The sequence below is a fragment of the Pinus tabuliformis genome, chromosome 1_1 (genome assembly GCF_031772625.1).
Source record: "Pinus tabuliformis cultivar Carrire ecotype Pingquan chromosome 1_1, CPIR1, whole genome shotgun sequence".
Taxonomy (NCBI): Eukaryota; Viridiplantae; Streptophyta; class Pinopsida; order Pinales; family Pinaceae; genus Pinus; species Pinus tabuliformis.
In genome coordinates this window covers 268,151,927-268,166,399 of record NC_142297.1, presented here as the reverse complement: position 1 = coordinate 268,166,399, position 14,473 = coordinate 268,151,927, and the positions used below count along the sequence as shown (strand labels likewise).

The window sequence follows — 14,473 nt, the reverse complement described above, 5'->3', positions numbered from 1 at the left end:
AAACTTCTTTGTACAGACATTTGTTAATAACAAATATAAACGTGTTGCCATGTTTCACACTTTTCTGTGCATTCTCTTTTCATATTATTATTATTATATATTATTAGTAATATTGTAATACTAAATAATCCACATCTCCGTATCATGAATACCATTATCTTTACCATTAATTAATTGATTAAAGGTCATGCACTCATAATGAAGGCTCTTTGGGTAATGAATTTTGTTCACACAAAACTCTTTGAAGAATGAAATATCTCCACACAAGCATTTGTTAATAACAAATACAAGTGTGTGACAATGTTTCACACTTCTGTATGCATTCTCTCTCCTCACAGTTATTTCCCACTTCTGTATGCATTCTTTCACAGTTATTTTTTATCATTATTATTATTTATTAATAGTAATATTTTAATACTAAATAATAATATCCCCTATTACAAATACAAGTGTGTCAAGATGTTTCACACTTCTGTATGCATTCTCTCCCCTCACAGTTATTTCGCATGTATGCATTCTCTCCCCTCACAGTTATTTCGCACTTCTGTATGCATTCTTTCACGGTTATTTTTTATCATTATTATTATTTATTAATGTTAATATTTTAATACTAAATAATATATATCTCGCTATTCCAAATACTATTAGTTAATTTAATAAAGGTTGTGCAAAGTGTGGAAAAAACTCTACATAATGAAATCTCTCAGCACAAAATTCTCTACCTAATGAAATCTCTCGACACAAATATCAGTAAAGACCTTTCACAAACCATGTGTGAAAGTACAGAGAATTATAATTTTTCTACATTAGAACAAAAGACTCCACTAATTAATTGATTAAAGGTTGTCCTTGGATAATGAAATCTTTCCACACAAAGTTCTTCATACAATGAATTCTTTCCACACAAATCTCTCCTCACAAACATTTGTTAAATGGTTCTCCACTAATTAATTGATTAATGTTTGTCCTCTCATAATGAAATATCTCCACACAAAGTTTTTTATATAGTGAATTATTTGCACACAAATATCTTTGCACAAACATTTGTTAAATGGTTAGAATAATGAGATGAAAGTGCTATTTGCAATGATACAAGTGTGTCACAATGTTTCACACTTCCATATGCATTCTATTTCCTCTTTCCACATAGTTCTTTCCCATCATTATTTTTATATATTATTGGCAATATTTTAATACTAAATAATCCATACCTTCGTATTCTGAATGTTACTATTTAATTCATTAAATCTTGTGCAGACTATGGTTAAACATTTTCACAATCAAAGCTCTATGCACAATGAAATATCTTTCTACATAATGAAAGTTATTTGCTAAAATTTCTCAGCAAAATAAAAAATTATCTACAGAAAATCTCTGCATAATGAAATCTCTCCACAAAAATGTTTACAAACATCTCTAGGAGATTGAGTACGAAAGTTTGGAGAATAGTGACTTTTTCACACACCTGCAAACTCAACTTCTTCCGCACTTGATCTAGGTGGATATTGATGGCCACCCGCTAATTCCACTTGGATCCCCTCTAATGCTTGTTACAGTTTTTTTCAGTTTCCTTAATTATAGCACAGTTTACTATTTTTAGCAGTTTTTCGGGTCCTAAACTTCTGGAGCCATTTTGAGGCCCTAAATGACGTTTTTTGGGAAATCCACCGCCAACGATTTTTTTGATAAAAATCGTCTTTTCCGTCGTAGTCCTCGCAGAGATCTTTCCAACGGGCTATCATGCACGTCAAACGGAGATAGTACGACCAATTCAACAGGAACGCAATATCGATCATATCGGTATGCCATGCCGAGAGAGGAGATGTTGAGCAAAAGTTTAAACAGAAGAAGCGAGACTTTGGGTCTGCGAATCCGAAACAAGGGAAAGGTGCCCCCAAACCGTAGAACAAAGGACAAAGCCAAGGCAGGCGGCCCAAGACAACCCGCCAAAGTTGCAAGCAAAGAACAGCGCCGCGAAGCTGAAAAAGGACACCGGAAAGTGGTGTGAGTTCCATAAGAGCTCCACTCACAACACAAATGAGTGTTGGGCCAAGCAGTCACTGGTGGTCGAGATAAAGGTTTCAGAATCAAATGCATGTTCTGACTCTGAGTCAGAACTCGATAAGGGGAATGACAAAGGGAAGCAGATTATCGATGCGGAGCCCAACGCCACTGTTGCCACCACGAAGATCCAGAAGGAGGAACCTGAAGATCCAGAGGAGGAGGAGCGTCTCTTCCACTCCCAGATGTGGGTAAAGGGCTCCCCGCTACAGTTCATTGTCGACAGCGGGAGCCAAAAGAACCTCATTTCGGCAGGGGTCGTGAAACGGCTGGGCTTACCGACCACAGTGCATCCACAACCATACACCATTGGGTGGCTGCACCAAGGACGAGATCTTCGCGTGAGCCAACAGTGTCGCCTTCCATACAACATCAAGCCCTTCACGGATGAGGTATTGTGTGACATTGCACCCCTTGAAGTTTGTGATGTGTTATTAGGACAACGATACTCGTGGAAGCGACATGCTGTGTATGAGTCAAGGCCCCGTGCTGTTATTGTTACTTTGGGAAATAAGTTGTACAGGATACCAGAGGTAGCACCGCCTACCGCCATCTCTTTGGTTACTGCAAAACAATGCAGTAAGCTCATTTCCAAAACCAGGAAGTTTGTTTTACTGATGATACGCCCTCAAGAAAAGAAGAAGACGGTGGCCACGACCTCTAGACAGGGCCCCTCCGCACGACAACTACAGATGGACAACGTCGTGGAGGAGTATGAGGACATCTTCACCTCCCCCGCGGGGGTTCCTCTGCATTGTCAGGTCAAGCACTCCATTGATCTAACCCCAGGTTCGTCGCTGCCCAATGGACCAATCTATCGGCGCTCTGTTCTGGAGAATGATGAAATCAAGAGGCAGATTCAGGAGCTGCTGCAAAAAGGTCACATCCGTCTGAGTTCATCGCCCTGTGGGAGCCCGATCGTGCTGGTACAAAAGAAGGATGGGACTTGGAGATTCTGTATTGACTATCGGGCGCTGAATAAGATCACTGCCCGTAATAGGTACCCAATCCCACGGATTGATGACCTCCTGGACCAACTAAAGGGGGCAAAATATTTCAGCAACATCGATTTGAAGTCAGGATATCACCAGGTACCAATCGAACCCTCCGATGTGTGGAAGACTGCCTTCAAAGCCAAGGAGGGCCTTTTCGAATGGTTGGTTATACCTTTCGGATTGACGAATGCTCCTGCAACCTTCATGACGCTAATGGACGACATATTGTGGCCATTCACCAACTCATTTGTAGTGGTATACTTGGATGACATCTTGATATTTAGCAAGACTTGGGAAGAGCACCTCCACCACATCCGACAGGTTCTCCAAACACTGCGACAACACAAGTTATGTGCCAATTTGGAGAAATGCACTTTTGGCATGACCCAGGTTCAGTATCTTGGATACATTATTGATGAACGAGGGGTGCATGTGGATCCAGCCAAGATCCAAGTCATTCGGGATTGGCCATCTCCAACCACTCTGACAGAGCTTCGCAGCTTTCTGGGCCTTGCCAACTTCTACCGCAGGTTCGTGTTGGGATTTTCTCATATCACTTGGCCCTTGAGTCAGGTCACCAAGGGAGGAGCGAAAGCAAAAAAATTTTGGTCCAAATCTCAACAAAAGGCATTCACAGAGTTGAAAGGTCGACTCTGCACAGCACCAGTTCTTGCATTACCAGACTTGCAACAACCATTTGAGGTCGAGACAGATGCCTCTGACTATGCTATTGGGGCAGTCCTTACTCAACACGGGCATCCAGTGGCATATCACAGTGAGACACTTTCAGACACAGTCCGGAAGTATCCCACTTATGACAAAGAGATGTATTCCATTGTGCAGACCTATCGATAATGGAAGCATTACATTTTGGGGAAGGAAACGGTCATCCACATAGACCACCGACCCCTACAGTTCATACAGACCCAAGGGAAATTGCAGAATGATCGCCATCAGAAGTGGTCCACATACCTGCAACAGTTCCATTTGAATATCAAGTATAAGAAGGGCAGCACCAATAATGTCGCAAATTGCCTGAGTCGACCACCGATCATGGCATTAACCACCGTGCTCAACTCTTGTGGGCACGAGACTTCTGATTGTCCACTGCTCTACAAAAGCGACCCAGAATTCGGCCACACATACCAGACACTCTTGGAGGGTCAACATGTTAAAGATTTTCACCTCCAGGACGACCTGTTATGCCACCTGGGTCACCTTTGTGTTCCTTCCAGCGAGTGTGCCAAGATGACCTGGGAAGCACACTACAGTCGGGCCGTTGGGCATTTTGGGGTTGAAAAAACGGTGGTTGTATTGCAGAAATATTTCTATTGGCCGAATCTTCGACAAGATGTCGGGAAGTACATCAGATCATGCACTGCTTGCGCCATTGCCAAACCGACCATCAAGAAGCAGGGCCTCTATAGCCCGCTGCCTACCCCTAGTCGACCTTGGGAATCCATCTCCATGAATTACATGTCAGGCCTCTCTTCCACTAGGCATGGAAATGACTGTGTTTTTGTGGTCGTCGACAAGTTCTCAAAGATGGCCATTATGGCGGCCTGCAAGAAGAATATCACAGCAGAAGCCACTACTAAACTCTTCTTTGAACAAGTATGGGTACACTTTGGGATCCCACAGTCTATCATTTTGGATCGGGACAGCAAGTTCCTTAGTACATTTTAGTCTAGCCTCTGGTCGATGCTGGACACCAAACTCACTAAGTCCACAGCCTTCCATCCTCAAACTGATGGCCAGACTGAGGTCGTCAACAGGATGATCGTACACATTCTACGCATGTACAACTCAAAGCATCCACGCACATGGGACGAGAGCCTTCCCTATGTTCAACACAGCTACAACCGGGCTCTCCATAGCTCGACTGGCCACAGCCCTTTTCAGGTGGGATTAGTATTCCAGCCACTATGTCCCATCGATGTGGCCATGCCATTTGCAGCTACTCAGGCAGATTCTACTCATGTCCAGTCTGAAAACGATAAGGAAAACAACTTCATTGAGCACATCCAACATATTCGCCAGCAGGTCCATGACATTCTGGAGAAACCAAACGCCAAGTACAAGCAGCGACATGATCAACATCGGTTGCTACACAAGTTTCGAGTGGGCGACAAAGTCTGGTTGCATTTGCAAAAGGAACGCCTTACCGGAGCCTATCGGAAACTCAGACCACTCCGATGTGGCCCTTACACCATTACCAAGGCCGTGGGAGAGAATGAATTTGAGCTCAGCATTCCCCCATTCCTTGGCCTGCACCCGGTGTTCAATGTCGACCGCCTTCGGCCATACTTTCCACCATTACTAGACACGTCCGACATTGCAGAACAACTCACACCCACAGAGTTAAATCCAACTTGCATGGAACAAGCTGCAACTGATCGGATCATGGACACACAGATCAAGCACACTCGCGAGAAGAATATCCAACTGTATCGAGTTGTCAAAGCAGGACAACTCCTTCACCAGGGCAAGTGGATCACCAAGGACCAAGTGCAGTAGAAGTTCCCTCATCTCATGGAGGAACTCAACGCAATGGGGACCATTGCTTCCTAAGGGGGGAGGAATGATCCAGGTGGATATTGGTGGCCACCCGCTAATTCCACTTGGATCCCCTCTAATGCTTGTTACAGTTTCTTTCAGTTTCCTTAATTATAGCACAGTTTACTATTTTTAGCAGTTTTTCGGGTCCTAAACTTCCGGAGCCGTTTTAAGGCCCTAAACGACGTTTTTTGGGAAATCCACGGCCAGCGATTTTTCTGATAAAAATCGTCTTTTCCGTCGTAGTCCTCGCAGAGATCTTTCCAACGGGCTATCATGCACGTCAAACGGAGATAGTACGACCAATTTGCGACCCCGGGAAGTTGATGTACCAAGTTACCCAAAAACGGGGCCCACAATTTGGCGTTTCATCTTCTAGGGTTAGGTTTTGGAATGTGAAGGGTTTTCCATTGTTTCTCAACAATAAAGAGGCCTTCGAGCCTCATTGTAAGATAGTTCAGAGGCATGTAGCCACCACATCTCTTCTCAGAGATAAGCTACCATCGCCCTAGCTGGTTCATTTCCATTTCTGTTTGTAAGCATATTTCAGTATTTTACAGTAATGAATTGAGGTATTATTTCCACTGCATATCTGTCTTTATGGTTATCTCTGTATTTTATTGTGTTCTTGTTTAAATCCGGATCACCACTAAAGTTTCAGAACTCTAGATTTTTTCTGATAACATGTTCACAAGTGCAAATATTTGCTTAAGTGTAGAGAGTGAGGGCAGAAAAGTTCGAAAGAAACATATGTTTTTGCACAATCAACTTCTCCGGACATCAAATGCAACATACAATACCATATCTCATTTATCAAATTTAATGTTGCATATTGTAGTCATTTTTTGTAGTTTAGCAATAGTAATTATAATATATTTTATTACATATTCATTCTAATGATAACATGTTTCCTACAAATTATTAAAATAATTTAATAATAGAGCATGCCAAAAATGATAAACGTGTTATATGAAAACGTTGTGTGTAGAAAATAATGCTTACAAAAATGCTATAACTTCAAATTCATACTTAGCATTGAAGAATTAATTAACGCTTAGCAGTGATATTAATATATGCATAATCACATTATTGTTTAAACTTGTATTTATTGGTAAGAGAGCTTTAGTTAATCACAATATAATGTGGTTTAGGATATTAATAAAATAATATATGGATATCTATTCATAAATTGTGTCGAAATGATCGGTCATGAAACATATTCATATCAATTGGGCTATGTGGACTTGAAATATAAGTAAAAATTATATGATTTAAATTAATTGATTTCACAATAGTATTTTTTTATTAAAGATCAGAAAAATCAATACTAGCCATATCGATGACGATCATTAAGTAATGAATACCATTAAAATCGAAACTAGTTAAATGTCCTTTTAGAACGTAGATTTCAATTTATAATTTTGGTGACTTATCACCTTTGATGCATTATATATAGTTTTGTTAGATTTGGAAACAAATTTTCAATGTTCATGTTGTTGTAGAACCATTAATATTAAATTCGACAATAAAAGTGTTAGGAAATTGCCTTGCTTTATTTATTTTCAAACACAAAAGTGTTTTCACGTTTAGCTTTATAATTTGTCTATTGTTTTTTGAAGTTATTATTAGGAGTGAAAAAAATGGACAAATGGAAAAAATGAAGAAGCACACAAAGATAGGTACATGCAGAGAGCTAAAATATATTAATGCTCAACCAAGGGATCTTAATACTTAGTCAAAATATTCTACTACTAATGGATAAGATATTGGAACTTCAACAAACAGTTAGGCAGTTCGAAGATAAACTAGACATAGTAAGAATGTTGTTAGAAGATCTCTTGCAAAACATGAATAGAAAATTCATATCTCCGTTTTGGCAGCGCTTTAATTTTAAGAGAGAATAGTTGATTAGTAAAGAAATTATTAACATTTTTTTTTGTTTTCTCAACCAGTTTTGGAATCGAGTATATGTTAAAGGCTATGTATTGTAATATCCTTTACAATTTTAGAAAAAAAACATATCAGACTATTATGAAATAGATAGGTATGTATAGATGCACAATATCTTATAATTTATGTGGTAGTCTTATCTATTTGATTTACATTTTTTTTAACCCTATATGATATTGATTTATTTAGATATTTGTTTAAATCTGGCTTGAAATAACTTTTTTATAAAAAGGAATAGAAAAATTTGATAAATCAATAACATAGTGTAAGAAATCACATTGCAAAAATCACAAATGACACAAGATAATGAAAAAACATAACATAACACAAATAAGAATACTCCATAGTGAAGGGGGTTGGGGTATGGAGGGGTTAGAGGGCTAGGAGAGGAATATGTCGAGTGCGGTCGACTAGGTGGGTGGGAGAACAAATATCCTTCCACACTATGTATCAGCTTTAAGCGTTCATCAATCAATTAAAAAAATAATTGCAATACTTTGGAATATATGTGTGTGTACATCCAAATTATTTGGTAAGTTATCTTGTACTGCTACATACATCGCTTCTTGATATAAGCATTCATTTTAAAAAGATTCTTGAGTTTGTATGATAATAATTTATTTAGAAATTTGAAATCACAAAAAATACACATTACATATAACAATGACTAATTACACATTAGAGTTAAATTAAGAAGAATTATAGTCCTTGACAAATATTCTCAAACACAACTTTTTCCTTATAGAGACCTTAAAAAGTATTAAGGATCCATATTCCGTGGATGAATTGTCACAATAGTCATTTCCAAAAGGAGAAATGGGTTGGTTTAAATTAAGAAGAATTATAGTCATTGACAAATATTCTTAAACATAACTTTTTTGTTATAGAGACCTTAAAAAGTATTAAGGATCCATATTCCTTGGATGAATAGTCGCAATTGTCATTTCCAGAAGGAGAAATGGCTTGGTTTAAGAAAAACACAAAAAATAAATTCCATTTATTGTAGATGTGGATTACGTCTAGAAGCAAGAAAATTATGAGCATGAAAGGCATTTTTCATGACGGTGAGTGGAGTATTTACATTGAATGTAGAGTGCAAAGGCTACCACATTTCCTAAAATCTTATGCATAGTTGTACACCTCCACACATTTCTACTTACATCGTCATGCTAAGATAAAATCATCATTAATTATAGGTAATGCCACCAACATGACTCCATTAATTGACCACTGTGTCACAAATTAATGACCAATTTATAATATTTTCTAACTAATTATATAATTTGCAAATTTTACAAATTAATAAAACAATGTAAGAAATCAGAGCACTCTAAAAAAAACCGACATAGCATAATGAAGCACCTACAAAAACTTAGTAAATAACGTAATACAATACATAAAACTTGAACAAAGAAATTCATTGTAATACATTCATGTTCAATGTAATCACATTCCACTTCGCTATGAAAAAATATGCAACATGCTCAACTTATTTAACCAGAAAGTAAAAGACAATGTTAAGATTTCATGTAGGGATATGTGGATGCACTAAAATACTCATGGTCTAGTCAAGAGTACAATACTTGATAGTGAAAGAAAAGAGAATAATAGATTAGTTAATCATAACATCAAATGAGATCTCAATCATGCAAAAAAAATCAAAGAGCTGTTTCACAATAGTCATATTTTTTAACTATAAAATATAAATTAATATTAATATTGTTTAAAAATGAATCTCTATCGTCAGATTAAGTGAGGTAGATCGACGGCTATGATTAATCATGCAAGTTGGTTGTCTAGGTGGTAAGTTTAACGCTTTTTGACGGGGTGAATTAGTCTTCTACCGTTGGATTGGATCAGCCGGCTCAACGGTGATAATTAGCGCGTCATGTCTGGAAATTGGCGGGAAGAGTTAATGCTCCTTTTTCTTGGCGAGAGGAATTTTGTCACAGTCAAGAAGCTTATTGTTTTGGTTCCATTGCAGGTTTCATCTTTGTTGTGATTTTACGATTTAGAAATCAGGTTTTTCGGGGTAGGGGCTGATGCCCCGGGCCCATTCTCAGTTTGGTTTGTGGGTCTCTTCCTTGGTCCACAATTCCTTGTGGATAAATGTAAATTTTGTACTTTATTAATGAAATAGAAAGTTTGACTTTTGCATTAGCAAAAAAAAGAAAATGAAAAAAATAAGAGCTATATCATTACTGGATTAGTCAACAATGTAAATAAAGAAAACTATCATTATAGACTCTTTAATTAATAACGATGTCACTAAAAAATAATTCATTAACTATCCCATGTAACCAAATTGTAATATTGTTTGAATTGTTATAGAACTTGAAAATTTATTAAATCAATAAAACAATGTACGAAATGAGTATGCATGAAAACAAATGTAACATGGCATAATAAACTAGTTACACATTACCATCAAAACATAATAAATTATGTTACTAAATAGCATAGTACAAAATATAAAACCTAAACAAAGTAATTCATTGAAATATGTTATTTTACAATGTCATATTAGCAGTTACACAATTGCTTTATTGGTCCTTGCCGCGGGGCAGTGGACTATAGTAATCTAAATGGGCAATTCCTATTTCCACCTCCATAGCAAAATTAATGCTATGGAGGTACCCTTAAGTACAGTGTTGGGAAGCGGGTTCTGAACATCGGCTTTGGCAGTGAGCGGTGTGCATCATTTCTCTGGCGAACGAATTCCGATTCCGTATGTATTCACATTCGCATTCATCCACCCGCATACCATCCATACATCACTCATTTTGAATTTGGAAACCCGCCGTCCCATGTCATACCATCGCCCGCATACCATCCATACATCACTCATTTTGAATTTGGAAACCCGCCTAAATACTGACTCGCGCCTTTCTCTCCTATTTACTGCCCTCCACTTCCTCCCTGATTTATCAGTGAATATCGTCTGAATGCTTTTGAAATCGGGAATTTCTGTCCGAATCTCTGCAATTTTCACACTGTACTCAGAATTCGGTGTCAACTGAAGGGAGTATCAATCTCTGTTTCGGCGATTCATACAAATTTGTGGCAAATCAGCAGATAAAGAAGTCAAAAAAATGGCAGTGAATACGCCTGTGTTCACAATAGCAGCTGCGGTTGCCGCAATTGGGGCTTTCTGCAGGTTCGAATCTCATCGCCTTCCATCAACATCAGATACGGATGGCCAATGCCTTCACGTTCTGCATACCGTCTTAAGACACTAAAGAGTTATTGAGATTTTAGTTTCTTTATCTTCTTTTATGCAGGGAACACTAAAGAGTTATTAAGATTTTCGTTTCCTTATCTTCTTTTATGCAAGGAACACTAAAGAGTTATTAAGATTTTCGTTTCTTCGTTTCTTTTATGCAGGGAACAGAGTTATTCAGATTTTCGTTTATTTCTCTTCTTTTAAGGACGAAATAGAGGAGTTATTAAGATTTTCGTTTCTATATTTCTTTATGCAGGGAACAGAGGAGTTACGCAACATCGGTGGGCAGAGCGGCGACTTTGTTGGGCAGCGATGGCGTGATAACGGAGGTGGCGTCGCCTCAACAATGTAAAGCAGCAGGCGAAAAAGAAGAGGCGCAAGGAAAAAAGAAGGGTTTCTGGATGAGAGATCCCGCCACCGGGGCCTGGATTCCGGAGGATCACTTCGGCGATGTCGACATTGCGGAACTCCGAGCGAAGGTCCTCTCCTCCTGAAAGCAGAAGATAACATACAATCCGAGAAAATATGGCATAGAATAATGGATCTGTTCTGCAACTGCAAATCCTTGTTTTGAAAAGAAAACTTCAAGTTATGTAACTTCCATTTTTCCTTGCGAGTTTCTTTGAAATGAGTATTAAATCTTTGAAAACCCTATTTTGTCTTTGTTTTTATATTTGAAGTCGAGTCGATACAGAGGACTTTAGTGAAACTGTGATACAATATTTGCGTTGACATGAGATTTTAATACTATTAGCTTTCACGGTCCTCGATTTTGATGTGGATTTCAATCTCACGAGCACCGATGGAATACAGGTTGTAAATTTGTCCGTTAAATATATTCAAAAATTTAACAAATGGATGTTACATGTCATAATCGAAAATGTCAAGACAACGGGTAATGAGGCTCTCTGCACAACGATTTGTTCCATTTTTAAATTCCACTCTTAATAAAAAGCTTAAAAAATAAAAAAATCAAGAGAGTCCCAATCATAATTTAATTAAAAAATCATTATAGGATTAGAATATACTTATAAATAATAAATAATTGATTTATATAATAAGTTTTGTTTTTTTTTTTGTTTAAAACAAAATTGAAAATTTTTCATAAATGAAAGTATTTAAATTATTATTTATTGATATATAAATTCATTTATTTAAAATAATATGATAATAAAATATTAACTGTATTTATTAAATTAAGATTTGATCTTTTAATTATATATAAAATAGTGTAATTTTTCATATTTTTGTTTCTATTTTTTAAGTTGTGAATTTATTTATTGGGTTAAAAAATATATTTTAAACCATAAAAACTAATAATAATTAAACTATATTATTAATTATAAAAAACAAATAAAATATAATATAATATTATAAAATTTTCATATATAATTTTTTTATATTTATTATAATACAAACATATTATTTTTATTTTTTAATATCTATCTTATTTTTATTTTATATTATTAAAAAATAGATTAATAATAATTTTGATATATTCATAAAAATATTGAGCCCTTATATTTCTATGACCGAAAATTATGATAGGTAAATAGATTTCAATTTTTATTAAATGTTTCAATGTAAAAGGAAAAAATTAAAAGAAAAAAATATATATATTTTACATTCTTTTCCTTTAAATAAGTAAAGCTTGAGTATGCTCATTTAGCCTCCACACCTTGGGAGGATGACGTCTAAAAAAACCTTTTTTTGGTTTGGTAAAGCCTTAACTTTGAAGAACCTTTGGGGGCTTGTTTGGAAATGGGCTTCGGAACCAGATGATCAAGGAGAAGTACTTAAGAAGATCATCTTTGGTAGCCTAGATTAGTAAGGTGCTACAATTTCCTCTTACTCTGGTTCTCTAGTGTGGAGGAGGCTATTTCCATATTTTAACTGGCTTTTCAAATTGTTGATTTGGAAGGTTGGGAATGAGTGCCAAATCTGACTTGGCAAAGACCCTTTCTTGGGAAGTTCTTCTTCATGTATTTTCTCAAACTCTCTGGTTAACCTTCTAAATGCTAAAGGCATTTATCTACTCACCTAAGCCTATAACTCTTTTCCCTCCTATAACTCGTTTCCCTTCGACTATTTTGGGGTTGGTGGCTCAACTCTTTAGAGTTATCGCTGCATGGTGGCCATGCCTTAAAAGTCCCAAAATAGAGTTTTTCTCTTAAATGTGGGAGATAATCTAGTATGGGTATGGAACAATGCTTAAGGGTGTGTGGAGGCCAAATTGACATACATGACCATTTCCTCCTCTTTATGCTCTCTTATTTGAAATTGGTGGACTCCCAAATTTTGGAAATGGAATCTACCTCTTAAGCTCAAGAAATTTTTGTGGTTGGTCCTGAAAAACAAAATTTTGACATGGGAAAATTTGCAAAAAAGAGGTTTTCATAGTCACAATTCATGTTGTCTTTGTTTGGTTGGTGAAAAGAGTACAAAACACTTATTTGTCACTTGTGAGATTGCAAAATATATGTGGGAAAATGTTCTTATAGGGATTGGAATCTCTAACCTAGGATCTTTCAATTCTTTTGAAGAGTGCCTACAGTCTTGGCACATTAGAATGAAAAGGGCTCATACCCTCCCAATCTTTATTGCTTGGAGTCTGTGGGGTTTAAGAAATAATATTTTTTTTTTAAACATTTCCCCCAACTTGGTGCAGGCTACTTCCAAAGTGGTGCCTTTTTTTAGAGAATATCCACCTAAGGATAGTATAAATCAAAAAAGACTAGAAGCCTCCCCTTCCAAAGTTTTGATCTTCTTACCTCTTTTTTCAATGGTGCTTCCAAATCTGGTTTTTGCGGTGGAGGTTTTATCATTAAGCTATCCCAAAATCATTGCTTGAAAGTTTGTTTATGTATTGGCTAGGGAACATTTTTGTGGTGGAGGTTTTACCATTAAGCTATCCCAAAATCATTGCTTGAAAGTTTGCTTATGTATTGGTCAGGGAACCAAACGCAAACGCAAAGCTTATAGTTGCATGGGCTCTCCTGCACATAACACAATATTTAAATCTACCTAGGCTTCTGATTGGGGGAGACTCAAAATATATCATTGAATGGTTAGGCAGGAAGTTTGATCTCCATGTTTTAAATCTTTTTTATTAGAAGTTAATGATAAAAGAATATTTTTCATCACTTCCATCACTTATCTTTTTTCACGTCCACACGATTTTAATAAGTTGACAGATGATCTCTCAAAGAAAGGACTATATCTAAAAGCACGAACAATTCAACTTGAATAATGGAACAGAGGGGAATGCAATTTCTCTAATCTATTCCAAATTTTTTGAGCTCTCTTTTAGTCGCTCAATTGTTTGTCTTTTGTTTCCACAATCTTGTATATTTTCTATAAAGAGTTAATTGTTGATACTGTGGTTTACAAACTAAAAACTATCATGTTTGATTTTCAACCTCTTGGGCTTTGGTTACTATCAAAAGGTGTAAGAAATATATTTTTTTATGGCCTTCATTTTTGGTGAGCCAATGTAAATATGAACAGTCAACCTCTCGGTATAGTAGTTTCATAATGGTTACTTTTTGGTCCCTCAGTTTATGTTTGTTCACTGTTCAACTACTCTTCGAAGTTCCATTTCAAGGCTCTCGTCTCAAGATAAATCCATGTATTTTGTACGTATCTTTGATTCAAATATGAATAGCAAGATATTGAATGAAAAGAGGTT

At 36.7% G+C, this 14,473-nt stretch overlaps 1 protein-coding gene across 1 annotated transcript; it reads left to right on the top strand.

Moving 5' to 3' along the window:
• The first annotated feature begins 10,276 nt into the window (after window positions 1-10,276).
• Window positions 10,277-11,439, top strand: LOC149212576 (uncharacterized). Its single transcript, XM_089390624.1, has 2 exons — window positions 10,277-10,719; window positions 11,042-11,439. Exons 1-2 carry the CDS (start codon window positions 10,655-10,657, stop codon window positions 11,277-11,279), a joined length of 303 nt encoding a protein of 100 aa, XP_089246750.1. The 5' UTR covers window positions 10,277-10,654; the 3' UTR covers window positions 11,280-11,439.
• Window positions 11,440-14,473: the final 3,034 nt, after the last annotated feature.